The sequence below is a fragment of the Jaculus jaculus genome, chromosome 14 (genome assembly GCF_020740685.1).
Source record: "Jaculus jaculus isolate mJacJac1 chromosome 14, mJacJac1.mat.Y.cur, whole genome shotgun sequence".
Lineage (NCBI taxonomy): Eukaryota > Metazoa > Chordata > Mammalia > Rodentia > Dipodidae > Jaculus > Jaculus jaculus.
Window position 1 is genome coordinate 84,537,578 of NC_059115.1, and position 15,014 is coordinate 84,552,591.

Consider the following 15,014-nt stretch of genomic DNA (forward strand, 5'->3'; position numbering starts at 1 on the left):
ATTTGGGTACTAGGGAATAGAACCTGAGTCCTTAGAATTCATAGGCAAGTGCCTTAATTACTAAGCCATTCCTCCAGCCCTCACTGGTGAATTTTACAAGACCTCTATGGAACGACCAACACCAATGCTTCTCAAACTTCACCACAAAATAGAAGAGGAAGGAATACTACCAAACTTCTTCTATGAAGTCAGCATTACCCAGATACCAAAACCAGACAAAGACAGAACCAAGAAAGAAAATTACAGACCAGGCTTGGAGAGATGGCTTAGCCATTAAGGTGTTTGCCTGCCAAGTCAAAGGACCCAAGTTTGATTCCCCAGGACCCTCATAAGCCAGATGCCCAAGGTGGCACATGTGTCTATTCATTTACAGCAGCTGAAGGCCCTGACATGCCCATTTTCTCTCTTTCTTTCTGTTTCCCTCCCTCCAGCTCTCACAAATAAATAAAGATTTTAAAAAGATTAAATTTTTTAAAAAGAAAATTGCAGACCAATCTCTCTCATGAACATAGATGCAAAACTTCTCAATGAAATATTGGCAAATAGAATACAAGAATATATCAAGAAGATCATTCACCCCAACCAAATAGGCTTTATCCCCAGAGATGCAAGGATGGTCCAACATATGCAAAGTGATAAATGTAATACAATATATAAGTGGACTAAAGAACAAAGATCATCTCAATAGATGCAGAAAAGGCATTTGACAAAATCCAACTTCCCTTCATGGTGAAAGTCGGAACATATCTCAACGTAATAAAGCCTATTTATGACAAACCTACATCATACATAATACTTAAAAACCTAAGTAATAAAAAATCCCAATTTAGGGCTGGAGAGATGGCTTAGCGGTTAAGCACTTGCCTGTGAAGCCTAAGGACCCCGGTTCGAGGCTCGGTTCCCCAGGTCCCACGTTAGCCAGATGCACAAGGGGGCGCACGCGTCTGGAGTTCGTTTGCAGAGGCTGGAAGCCCTGGCGCGCCCATTCTCTCTCACTTCCTCTATCTGTCTTTCTCTCTGTGTCTGTCGCTCTCAAATAAAAATAAATAAAAATTTTAAAAAAAATCCCAATTTAAAAATGGGATGTGGAACTAAATAGAGAGTTCTCAAAAGAAGAAATATAGATGGCCTATAAACATTTTAAAAAAAAAAGTTCTACATCCTTAGCCATCAGGGAAATGCAAATAAAAAGCTATTTTGAAAGTCCACCTCATTCCTATCATCTAGAAAACAAATGACAGCCAGGCATGGTGGTGCTCACCTTTAATCCCAGCACTCAGGAGGCAGAAGTTGGAGAATTGCTGTGAGTTCGAAGCCACCCTGAGAATAGAGTGAATTCCAGGTCAGCTTGGGCTAGAGTGAGACCCTACCTCAAAAAAAGCAAAAAAGAAAACAAATGACAATAAATGATGATGATGATGATGATGTGGAAAAGGGGAGGGAATCCTTCTACACTGTTGGTACACATGTAAACTGGTACTGCCATTGTAGAAATAAATGTGGGGGTTCCTGAGACAGCTAAAAATAGATTTTTCATATGACCCAGCTATACCACTCTTAGGCATATATCCCAAGGACTTGTCTCACTACATGTACATCCATGTTTGTTGCCACTATATTCACAACAGCTAGGGAATGGAACCAGCCTAGGTTTCCCTCAACTGATGAGTGGATAATGAAGATGTGGTACATTTATACAATAGAGTTCTGTTCAGTACTAAAGAAAATAAAATTATGAAATTTGCAGGGAAATAGATGGATCTGGAATGGATTATATACTTAATGAGGTAACTAGGCCTAAAAAGCCAAGTACTACGTGTTCTCTCTCATATGTGGATCCTAGCTACAAATGTTTGGACTTGTGAGTTGGAATAAAACTCAATAGCAGAGCCCAGTAAGCTAGAAAGGAGCTATAAGGGATAGAGGAGAGGGGAGGACTTAAGGGGATGGTATTGTATATATGTTAAGTACATGAACTGATTACTGAGAGTTAGAATGGCCAAAGTGATTTCTGGGGAAGAGATTGAGTAAAGGAAGGGTAGTGGGAAGGATAATCAGAATCTAAGAGGATATGAATAAGCCACATGGAAACCTACTTTTTTGGCAATGGTGCACCCAGAAGCAATAGATTGTTAGTAGAAAAATTTCAGGGCCAGGAATGGGATACCTTCCAAATGAGTTGTTGGCCACAGAAGTCCCTGAGGCCCCCAAAGCATTACAGGACGTTGCCAAGGGTCTTTTTTCCCCACCAGGAATGGTAGATGATAAGACCCTATTGCTGAAGACTCCATATGCTTGGGCTGCGAGGTCACTGAGAAATCTTTCCAGACCTGCCATGTCCATGTAGGCCAGCTGGCAGAAAGCTGGATAAAGCTATGCTGCATGCAGTTCTGTGGGAGAGAAAGAAATCTTCAGTGGAGATAAGCAACAGTGGACTCTGAAAGCTTTAAGTTTGGACAGCCAGGCCAGATGAACCAACAGGTGCAATAGTAGCATGTCTGTTATGGGCCAAACCAACTGCTGTCTCTAACTGGACTGGAGGCCCCATCCATGGGAGGGAATACATGCCTGGTACTGAAAAACTAACCAAAGGCCTATGGGTGGGGGGGGAGGTCATGAATCCTAGAAATATAACACCTGCTCTTGTCTGGGTAAATGTATATATTATACTCACTAAACTGCCCTGTAAGCATTTTTCTTAATGTTCATGCCCATATATTCATGCTACTCTCATTTTTGCTGTCGCTCTCAGATAAATAAATAAAAATTTAAAAATTGTTTTAAAAGTTTCTGTTAGAAGTCAGTATTATTACCATTAAATTATATCTTTTTATTTTATTTGAGATAATCTTAGTTAAGGATTGGATTTTTATACCCATTTCTCTGAAGATACTTAATCAAATATTATCTGTTTGGAAATAAATGTTATGTGGTACCTGTTACCTCTGAGAATAGTCTTAAGGAAACAAAGCTTCTTACACTACCTGAAGAAAGTCTTATTTTTAGATTCAATATCTGACTGACTTATTAGGTTTCCCGGTACTTGATTTGAGTTTTTTTAAATGATTTGTTATGTTACAATCCAGCTTTGAAAGGTAGATTTTATGTCCAAAAATATCCCCTAGAATAAATTTTCATGTGTTTAATTCTATAGTTTTTCTTCAGAAGGGATAGGCAAGAAGTCCAGATCCAGAGGGGTGCCACATTGGTAATTTGGCTCAAACTTCATGGGGAGAATAATATCTCTCCTAAGATGAATCACAAGGATAGGTAATAACTTTTTATGCATGATAAGCATCAAAAGATGAACCTGCTGGTCTTTGCTTTTCATTTTCTTTACCTCTGCCTTTCAGTGAGAACCTCCCACAGTGTGCACATGGTGTGATCAATAACTCAATAGCTTTTTCTCATGCAGTAATTATCTCCATGTGATATCATCTGAACACTGGTTTTCTTTATTACTCCAAAGATGCAGGAGATATTTATATAACCAGCTGATCCCATTTTGGATAAAGGTGCTTTGTGACAGCAGGGAAAACTGTTTATTTTAAATAGCCTTTTAAAGTAAATGCTGAATGAAAGCTTTTTCAGTTAATTTTCACTTACCATGAGAAGATGATTACCAAAGGGCGGGGGAGGACTTCCGTATAAGTTCTAGAATTTGTAGATTTTACAATCTGATACCTTTCTAATTTGTTAACACAGTTAAATTAGAATATCAAACCATTTAACATCACTTTTTCTAGTTTCTTTAAATAATTAGATATTTACCAAGGTATAAAATAAGTAAGTTCTGTCATCTCTGCATGTCTCACAGAGGTTCTCATTGTAGGCGGAGATCCTGCAAGAGTCCCGGATGATGATCCCTGATTGCCAGCGCAGGTTAGAGGCTGCATATACTGATCTTCAGCAGATATTAGTAAGTATGATTGCTATGTCTGTGTGTATGGACATGCATGCACATTCTCTATGAACATGTCTCACTTAGTGTGTGGAGGTCAGAGGACAACTGTAGCTTTTGGTCCTTGCTATCCAATTTATTTGAGGTTAGGATCTCTCATTGCTCACAAACTGCAATTTCTAGGCTTGCTGGCCCACAAGTATTTGGGTAAGTCTCCTGTCTCTGTCTCTATTCTCACCCTCACTGTGCTGGGATTTCAGATACTATCACTGCAGCATCAGGCTTTTGTGTGGATTCTGGGGAGCCAAACTCAAGATCTCTTCTTCAACCCAATTTTTCTGTCTTATATTTTTAAGTTGTTTTTAACCTAGTACATGGAAAACAAAAATTTTAAGTATTTAACACAGAGCTAGGTGGAGAGATTTTCATTCATTTTTCCCTGTTTGCCAGCATGCTTTAAGTAATTAAGGGAGTTTAAATTGTGCTTTGAGCTATGACTCCAGTAAAAGTGATTTATTATCATGTTTATTATTCTTTCTACTTAGTTAATAAGTTGACCTACATTGTCTAGCAGTATTTTGAACTGGTTGGTTTTCAAAGTATAGTGTATTGGTTAAAGAAACTGCTGCAAGCAGTCTTAGTTGAAATTCAGTCTGAGGCTGACATGGCTCAGCAGTTAAAGGTACTTGCTTGCAAGACCTGACAGCCTGGATTCAGTTCCCCAGTACCCACTTAAAGGTAGATGAACAAAGTGGCTTTTGCATCTGAAGTTTGTTTACAGTAGCATATGTAGCCATACTTTATCACTCTCTCTGTCTTTTTCTGTCCTCTTCCTTTACCCTCTCTCTCTCACCCCATACAAATAGATTAATTAATTTAAAAAATATTTTTAAAAAGCAAGTTCAGAGCCAGGCATGGTCAGCCTGGGCTAGAGGGAAACCCTACCTTGAAACCCCCCCCCCCAAAAAAAAAGCAAGTAAGTTCAGTCCTTTGGCCTTAAATTTTCATATTGAATACACACACTCTTTACTATTCTATGTTAATTGTGTGTTGCCATCTTTCATTGCATACCTTGAATTGTTGACCCTGGTTTTACTTAAAAATCGGTTTCCTGTGTATAATAATTTAGGCATTGGTACATTACCAGTATAATATTAATAAGTGTCCTAGTATTAAAAAATTCAATCTTTTAAAACCTTTGATATAGAGTATGTAGCACTTATTAATAAGCAGACATTTCACTCTTCTAATTTGAAAGATTGTATTTAACTCTGTTGTGACCTCAATAGCTGCATTTTCCATAGTAAGTAGTTAGGAGTATTATTTTGGGCTGAATGTTATATGAATATCATACAAGTGTTAATTCTCTTTTTGTATGATGAAGTTGACAAAAAAAGAGCCTTAAATTTTTTTGCATATTTTTATTTAATGATTTAGTGTCAAGAACTTTAGAGAATATTTTATTTCTGATCCTACGGACTCTACCTTTGGAATGCTAGGATTATAAACATGTGCCACCACACCATTTTATGCAGTGCTAAGGATCGAACCCAGGGCTTTGTGAATGCTAGGCATGCACTCTACCATTTGAGCTACATCCCCAGACTGACAACTGTGTCTTTATTGTACTATATGAGAATATATATAATAAAACCAAACTAAACTATTACTTCTTCCTTTTTCCCTGTAATAAAGGAACAAAACTGTGGTATAATTAGAGGCAGCTTGGAGTCTTTTTCTTTTAGTTCTTGAGTTGTTTATTTTATTATTTTAAATAATTTTTATTTATTTTATTTGTGTGTGAGAGAGAGTGGGCATGCCAAGGCCCCCAGCTGCTGCAAACGAACTCCAGATGTATGTGCCATCTTGTGCATCTGGCTTACATGGGTCCTGGGGAATCAAACTGAGGTCCTTCAGCTTTGCAGGCAAGTGCCTTAACCACTAAGCCATCTCTCCGGCCTGAGTTGTTGTTTTTTGTTTGTTTGTTTTTATTTTTATTTTTATTTATTTATTTGATAGCAACAGAGAGAGAGAGAGAGAGAATGGGCGCACCAGGGCCTCCAGCCACTGCAAATGAACTCCAGATGCATGCACTCCCTTGTGCATCTGGCTAACGTGGGTCCTGGGGAATTGAGCCTTGAACCGGGGTCCTTAGGCTTCATGGGCAAGGACTTAACCGCTAAATCATCTCTCCAGCTCTGTTTATTTTTTAATGGTTTGTAATACTTAGGTAAATAACAAAGCAGTGAAATTTGAGAAAGGTGATATTAATTTTTTGTTATATTTCATTGCAGGAAAGTGAAAAAGACTTGGAAGAAGCAGAAGAATACAAAGAAGCACGTTTAGTACTGGATTCAGTGAAGTTAGAAGCCTAAAACTTTCCTGTACAGGGTGGGGGTTTTTGTGAGGGTTTTTTTTTTTTTTTTTTTTTTGCACTAAATCCTGGGGTCCATTCTATACTTCATTATTTTCGAGACCACTGCTGTGTGCTTAGTAATATGAGGATGATTCTTTTTATGCAATTGCATATATTTTCTTTGCATAACTTACTACATCAAATAAATGAGTTCATCAAATAAAATTGTTTATTTCATACTTTACAAACTTTTCCTTTAGCTGTTTAAATGCTTGTCATTAAATCAGATTTTTTAATAATAATCGACAGTTTCTAGAAATACAGATAACATGCATGCTCATAATTGCCTCTCGCCATCCTCCCTTTCCCCAGCTCCCATCCAACAAATCCCTTCTTTCCAACTAGACTATTTTGATGCCATCAATTTTTTTCCTCCTGTTATGCAGGTCTTGTATAGGTAGCATCAGCCACTGTGAGGTCATGAAAATCAAGCCACTTTGTGTCTGAAAGACAGTATTGTAAGCAGTCCTCTCCTTTCTTTGGCACTTATATTCTTTTCCCGCCACGTATTCCACAGTAGTCCCTTAGCCTTGGAGGGTATGTAAATCAGATTTCTTTTTTTTACAGATAAGTAAAACATCAGTTTCTATCCGAAGTTTAAATAGTTTGCTCCATAAGCATGAATTAAGAATAGCATCCCATATTTTAAATATAAATCCAAATATACCTTGAAGAGATTCCAACTACCTGATACAAAGGAAGGTGAGGCCCACTATTATCCCTTTACATTTCCACCAACTGTAAACCAATGAGAAATGTTCCTCCAGAAAGATGAACCTACACAGGAAACACTAACTGCTTAGATCTTCAAATGTGGTTCTTTGAAACAGTGAAAACGTGACATATTTTTAGGGAATAATACTTCAGTGATGGGAAATGTTTAAAAGCTCTTCAATAGAAAGAGATCGTCTGATATGTAGCTTTTTTCAACTTCTATGATGTGAATACCACCCCACACCCCACAGGACTAGCTTCAAGCTCTGACATGGCACCGCTGAACTAAGCTGGAAGATGGAGGCCAAGTATTACAGAGGCAGCAGCACAGCACAGCAAGCCTTGATAGTTGTGGTCCTGGGGATTGTGCTACATCTCCTGCCTTATGGTGCATTTTTTTTTTTCACTTTTTTTTTCTTTGAGACAGGGTCTTACTAAGTTGCTCAGATTGGCCTTGACCTTGCTGTGAAGACCAAGCAGGCCTTCAGCTTATGATCCTCTTGTGCTAGGCTCCCAAGTAGCTGGGGTTATAGACCCTCGCTATTAGGCATAGCCTGACTCTCTTGATTAACTGGACATGAATATCATTTTGACACAAAGTAATTTTCCAGCACAGTTGTAAACTCATTAACTAATCCTTTGAGTTTATTTTCTAAAAATATATAACAGCTCATTTAGTGTTCTTATATACCTAGAGCATATTATGAATTTTGTATCCCCAGCCTAAAATGAACATTAATAGAATAAACCAGAACAGTATTTAACATTTAAACTCACAATAGGAAAAAAGGAAACTTGGACTTTTGGTGCTATAAAATACTTAAATAATAGTGTGCTTGACCAAATTTTCAAGGCTGCAGATTAGAAACCATAGCATGCTTACTTAAGCTATTGAAGAATTGTTTTTAAAAGCTCCTTTTATAAAGTGCAGAATGTACCCCACCCCAGACCCAGCATCTTCACTTCTTAGGAGATTGGTGCTTGTAAATCAGTCATCCTTTGTCAGTGATCCTAGGCAAGGGCTTTCTGCCTGAGGTTTTGGGACACTTACATTTCTAAATGAGTATTAATATCCCAAGAACTAGGTTGCCCTTCCTTTATCCTCTTTTATACTATATAAATAGTTCATTGGGAAGGAACAGAACTTGGGGAAGGTGGAGGGAGTACATGATGAAAATAAGTACATGTTTATTTTATGAGTAATGAAAACTGGCTAAAATAATGGAAGGTCCATCTAACAGTTCTCAACTTTCTGGTCAGTAACTTTCATAGCTTAATATTTTTAAATCGCTGTTATGCCCTTACCTGTGCACTGAATTTCTTCCAAATTGAGCAGTCAAATCTGTTTAATCTAAACCACTTTGCAAACTTCATTACATTAGTTGGCTTCTTAAAAATCCTATCAAACTTAATAAGGACATAGCCTACAGCTGGTTATCATTTAAATCTTATTATTTGGTCATTTAGATAAACCAAGGGTAGATTAATCCTTTCTTTGATGATGAAGTAGGGCCTCTGAATGTCAGTGAAAAATTGACATGTATGTGAGAGCCAGAGCTGAGAAGCATTTAGTACTAAAGGGTTAATCAGATGGTTTAGTCCTTGAAACTCCTTTAAGTGCTTTAGCTGGAAGGAAATGGAATGGTTTAGAAATGGTGTACTACAAAACAAATTATAAGTATTAGTGTACTTGAATGGTTTAGAAATGGTGTACAATGATACAGATTATAAGTATTCGTGTACTTGAAGTTTTCAAGAGGGCTTCACTGAGACCCACATTGCTCTCCACCATTAGTCTGAACTGCTCTCAGAACCTGAGAAGTATCTGTTCATATATTAAACTGTTGCCCAGAAAGGTAACATTATGCTACACTAGACGTGCACTTCATTTTTTTTGTTTCTTCCTGTTGACTGTTAGATACCAGTAGTTGAAAGAAGCTATGGAACATATTCCCCTGGAATCTTAAGAGGGTGTGGCCAAACTGACACCCTGATTCCAGAATGTGAAACAATAAATTTCAGCCACCTAATGTTTGGTATTTTGTTAAAGCAGTCCTATAAAATGAGTACGTATGATATAAAGTTTACTGTGGGCCAACAATGGCCAAATAGTACCAAAAATGGAATTCCAGAGAACCAAGAAGATGCTTTTAAATGACTTGTACTATATATGGAGAAATAATATTTTCAAAATTCAAGTTCTCTCCATGCCTGTGTAAACTAAGTGAAGCATATCCATAGCCCCAGGCCTATGGGGAGTAGAGACCAGAGAGTCACTGAGGCTTTCTAGTGAGTCTGACCAAAAGTGGCAGCTGCAGGGTTAGTGAGAGAAGCCATCTCTAGGAAACAGATGAGCAATAGACACCTGATGTTCTCTGGTCTCTGTTGCGAGCATAAACAGTGCACTTCTGCACACATACATGCATACCCACACCACACATAAAGCATGGGTACTACATGTTGGTTACATGTCTGTGTACTTGCTAGCCATGATAGACAGTTGACAAAACTGTGATTACCCAGGCTTAGCAGGTCAACGTACCACAGAGCTACTTGCACTTCAGTGTTTGTTGCAGCACTATGTGCAATAGCTAGGTTGTGGAACCAACCTAGGATTCAACAGAAATAAGGATTTCTATCTTTATTTATATGGATGAGGGGGTGGGGGTGCTCGCATGTGGAGTTTTTTCAGTTACAAAGAAAAATAAAGTATTATTTGCAAGAAAATGGATGCAAGTGGAGATAACTATTATGTTAAAACTTAATCTCTGACAAATACTGCATGTTTTATTTGTGGTTTGACTATATAGATACCTCAAGTAATGTGACATGAAAGTAGAAAAGAAACTGTCCAAGGAAACAACTAATGGAAGGAAGTGGGGGGAAGAGAAAAGAGGTTATGAAGAGAATGTACTCAGGATAGAAGATAGTCTTCATGAAGATGTCTTTATGAAACCTAGTCCTATGTATCATGAATGTATACCTATTTGGAATGTAAGTTTAAAAGAACAAGTATAAAGGAAATATATATAACAAGCTTCATGAATAAAAAAGAATTTCAACTCTGAGATTATCCCCCCTACCACCACCACACAGTTTGACAAGGAACTTTTAAAATTCTTGTATAAAGATGACAAATTTTGGAAGGTGCACTCCAATACATTGTGGTAGAAATAGAAATAAACAGGCAATAAGACTACAATGCTCTAAAATGTGCATTTCCTGAAACCACTAGATGAGAGACTATTGGCAAACTTTATGAATGGCTTAGATTGATAAGAGCTAAACCCACAGATTGATTTAATATCAGTAAGAGTGACAGCCAGCCATTACATTAGTGCTAATGGAATACGATTGAAAGAACACAGCACCATCTCTGAGGTAACTTTGCTCAGGTATGTATCAAACAGACCAGAAGATAACATATAGGAAGTGACAAGGTTGAGATCGAAAAACCCATATGGTAATTCTCCAGGAAAAAGAACATGGCTCCTTCAATACATTCAAACAAATAAATATGTGAACCATGTTTGGAATTGCAGCTTGGGGGCTGGAGAGATTGCTCAGTGGTTAAGGCACTTGCCTGCAAAGCCTAATGACCCCGGGGTGGATTCTCTAGTACCTATATAAAATCTGATGCACAAAGTGACATATGTGTCTAGAGAGTTTGTTTACAGTGGCAGGAGGCCCTGGCATGCCCATTCTCTCTGTCTCTATCTTTCTCTGCTTCCAAATAAATAAAATATATATATGGGGGGGGGGGGTCTTTGAGATAGAATCTTGCTCTAGCCCAGACTGGAATTTACTCAGTAGTCTCAGGGTGGCCTTGAACTCATGGCGATCCTCCTACCTCCTACCTCTGCTTTCCAAGTTAAATAATGTCTTTTTAAAAAAGAATTGCAACTTTGTCAACTACTTTTTTTTTTCAAGGTAAGGTCTCTGTCCGAGGCTGACCTGGAATTCACTATGTAGTCTCAGAGTGGCCTCGAACTCAAGGCAATCCTACCTCTGCCTCCTAAGTGCTGGGATTAAAGGTGTGTACCAGTATGTGCCAGTTTGTGCATCTGGCTTTATGTAGATACTGGGGAATCAAACCCAGGCTGTCAGACTTTGAAATCAAACAAATACCTTTAACTATTGAGCCATCTCTCCATCCCCAAGAGGTTTTTGTTTGTTTGTTTTAATTTATGTGTTTTTAAGAATATGGAGCCAGGTGTAGTGGCACACACCTTTAAGCCCAGCACTTGGGAGGCAGAGGTAGGAGGATCATCATGAGTTCGAGGCCACCCTAAGACTACATAGTGAATTCCAGGTCAGCCTGAACTAGAGTAAAACTTTACCTCGAAACCCCCCCCCCCCAAAAAAAGAATATGGGCACACCAGGTCTCTTCAGTGCAAACAACCTCCAGATGGATGTGCCCCTTTGTGCATCTGGCTTTACATGGGTACTACGGAATCAAACCTGGGCCAGTAGGCTTTGCAAACAAGTGCCTTTAACTGCTGAGTCATCTTCCCAGCCCCCAAGAGTTCATATATTTTGGGGACAGTACTTTATTAGATGTGTCTTGAAAATGTTTTCTCCTGGTCTGTGGCATGTGGATCCAGCACTGTTTATTCAGACTACCTCTGCCCTTTTTCAAAGGCTGAACAATTTTGTGTGGGTCTACTTCTGTTCTATTCCACTGATTGACCTGTTTCTCTGTTCTTTTGCCATTGCACACTTACCTTAGTACCTTAGTTACTATAGCTTTATAGTAAGTCTTGGGCTGTTTCTGCCTCCTTTTTTTGTTTTTAATTTTTATTCATTTGCAAGCAGAGAAGAGGGGAGGAGAGTGATTGTGCCAAGACCTCTTGGCACTGCAAACAAATTCCAGATGCATATGCCACTTTGTGCATCTGGCTTTACGTTGGCCTGGGGAATCGAACCTGGGCTACAGGCTTTGCAAGCAAGCAGCTTTAACCTCTGAACCATATGCTCACTTCAGTTTTATTTATTTATTTGTTTGTTCTGGGGTGTTTGTGAGACCGAGTCTGACTGTAACCTAAGCTGACTTGAAATTCACTCTGTAACACAGGGTGGCCTCAAACTTCAACCTCTACTTCCCAGGTGCTGGGAGTAAAGCGTAGGTCACCACACCTGGCTTTTCTTCTCTAACTGTATTCATCCTCTTCATTGTTTTGTCTATTCTGGATCTTTTGCTTTACGTTCATTATCACAAAATAACTTGCTAAGATTTTGATATGGTTGCATTGAATCTGTAGGTAAAGCCAGAAATAACTAATAACCCAGCAGCATTACTATGAGCATTATATATCTCTTTCTTTATTTAGTTTCTTGATTTTGTTCATCATGGTTTTCCTCATACGGAGTTTGTTAAAGTTATTACTGTGTTCCATTTTTTTAGGAGTGCTAATAGATGATTTCAGTTTCAAACTCCACCACTTCATTGCCAATACATATGAAAGCAACTGACATTTCTATATTAACTTTTATTGCTTCTTTTGAACTTCTTAGATGGACAGTATCATCAGCATACAGTTTTATTTTTTCCTTCCCAATCCAAACACCAGTTGCTTCTTTCCTTATCTTACTACCTTCAAATCATTGTTTTGTTCATTTTGAATGGGAAAGCTTCTAGTTATTTTTGTCATTAAAGATAATGTCAGCTTTTGCTGGAGAGATGGTTAAGGTGCATGTCTGCGAAGCCTAAGGATCCAGGTTCGATTCTCCAGGTCCCATGTAAGCCAGATGCACATTGTAGCACATGTGTCTGCAGTTCATTTGCAATCCCTGGTGTACCCAATCTCACTCTCTATGTCTCTCCCTCTGTCTATCTCAAGTACAAAAAAAAAAAAAAAATCTTTAAAAAAAGAAACAATATAGTTGAGCAAGTTACCTTTAGAAAAAAAAGAAAGAATAATGTCTTTTCTATCACTAATGGTTGTGGTAGGTTATATTGAATGTCAACTTGAGAGTACCCAGAATCCCCTAGGAAACTAGTCTCTGGGCATGCCAGGGAGGAATTATCTAACTTAGGTCAGTCTCTGGGCATACCTATGAAGGATTATCTTGATTAAGTTGAGTTAGGAGTAGACAGTATCATTCCGTAGACTGAAGTCCTGAACTATATAAAAGAGCTGGCTGAGCCCTAACATACATCTGTCCCTGGCTACTGGTCACAGCTGCAATGGGATCAGCTGCTTCATGTTCCTGTCACCGTGCCTTCCCCACTATGATGGACAATAACCTTGAACTGTGAGCCAAAATAAACGCCCTTCCTTAAGTTGCTTTTACCAGGTATTTTGATGCAACAATATTAAAAAGAACTAATATAATGATCATGTGTTTTTTTGCTTTTAGCCTATTGGTTTTTGAATGTTGGTTCAACCTTTCACATCTGGAATAATTCCCATTTCCTCTTTGTGATAGGGGATGCTGGGAGGAAGGGAGGGAAAAGGGCCACTCACAGCCATTTGCTTCCCAGGCATTGTTTGAGACAGTAATATCAGTCTGTCAGCTTGCTTTGGCACAAATAACATAGTTGTATTTGGCAACATCCTTTCTTGTGTTAGGCAGTGGGTGCCTCATATCAGGGATCCTCTTTGGGATATATGGATAGCAGCAGTTCAGCATCTTCTGAAGCACACAGCATGGTTGGTGGGTAATCACCTTTAGCAGTGGCCTGTCAGTGGTCAGTTACACTCTGGATGGAGACAGTAGAGCTTCTCTTGCCCAGACAAGGCCAGAGACCTCCTGTGTTAAGGAGGAGATCTGTTCTTGCAGTCAAGATCAATAAAAAGCATGAAGGTGAGAAGCAACATGAAACACTTGCAGACAAGAAAAGAAAATGGGCAGTGGAGGGGAGAGATGACTTGGTGGGTAAAGTGCTTGCCATCTGAGTCTGAGCAGCTGAGTTAGGATCCACAGCACCCATGTAAAAGCTGGTCTCAAGTGGTATGAGCCTGTAAACCCAAGACTTGCTGGCCAGCTAGTCTAGCTGAATCAGTGAGCTTTACATTCTGAAAATTCCTGTCTCAAAAATAATGCGGAGTGATTGGGGAAGGCACTCAATATCAACCTCTGGCCTCCACACATGCATGCACACATGTGCACACATACATTAACATGCATACGCACATACATGCACATCACATACACACAAAGATTTATGGGAGGCTCTTAATGAGATATGTACCTACCACCAACGTCCTTTCCTCTAGACAGCTGCTCTAGGACCTTCAGTTACCGAGTCTGCCCACTTTCTTGACTTCTTGCTCAAAAAGCATAACTTTCTGTCTTCCTCTTCTTTCCATCTTCCAGCTGATGAGGTCTCCTGCTTTCCCCGTTGTTTTCTTCCCAGTGTCAATGAATCATCTTTGAGGTCCCTTCTATGTCCATTTTTAAATTCTTTGCTCTAAGAGACTAAGAACCTGTAAGCAGGACCCTGTGTGCCACAGTGACAGTAGTACTTATTCTTTTTATATGGTTGTGAATTCAATGTACTAATACATTTGAGAATTTTCGCACCTGTGTTCATGAAAGGTATTGTGGTGTATTTATTTTTTGTATATATTTGGGTATAGCATAGGTAATACCAGCCTCATAGAATGAGTCCATAAATATTCCCCCTGCTTCTATGTTGTGAAGGTGATTATAACTACTTGGTATAATTTCTGTTTTATATGTTGGATTGTACTCATCTAAGCTCAGTGCTTTCTACTTTGGAAGGTGATTAATTATTAGTTCAGTTACTTTTAATAGATACTTGTCGGGCTGGAGAGATGGCTTAGTGTTTAAACGCTTGCCTGTGAAGCCTAAAGACCCCGGCTCGAGGCTTGATTCCCCAGGACCCACGTAAGCCAGATGCACAAGGTGGTGCATGCATCTGGAGTTAATTTGCAGTTGAATGCCCTGGTGCACCCATTCTCTCTCTCTCCCTCTCTCTCTCTCTCTCTCTCTTTCTCTCTCTCTCTCTCTGCCTC

At 38.9% G+C, this 15,014-nt stretch overlaps 1 protein-coding gene across 1 annotated transcript in view; it reads left to right on the top strand.

The window, feature by feature from the left end:
• The window catches only part of Tbca (tubulin folding cofactor A), a 76,459-nt gene extending 69,977 nt beyond the window's left edge, over nucleotides 1-6,482 (top strand). Inside the window, exons 3-4 of the mRNA XM_045134234.1 lie at nucleotides 3,833-3,919; nucleotides 6,196-6,482. Coding sequence (XP_044990169.1) covers nucleotides 3,833-3,919; nucleotides 6,196-6,276 — 168 coding nt within the window. The 3' untranslated portion in view covers nucleotides 6,277-6,482. The remainder of the gene's footprint in view (nucleotides 1-3,832; nucleotides 3,920-6,195) is intronic.
• The last annotated feature ends 8,532 nt before the right edge of the window (nucleotides 6,483-15,014 follow it).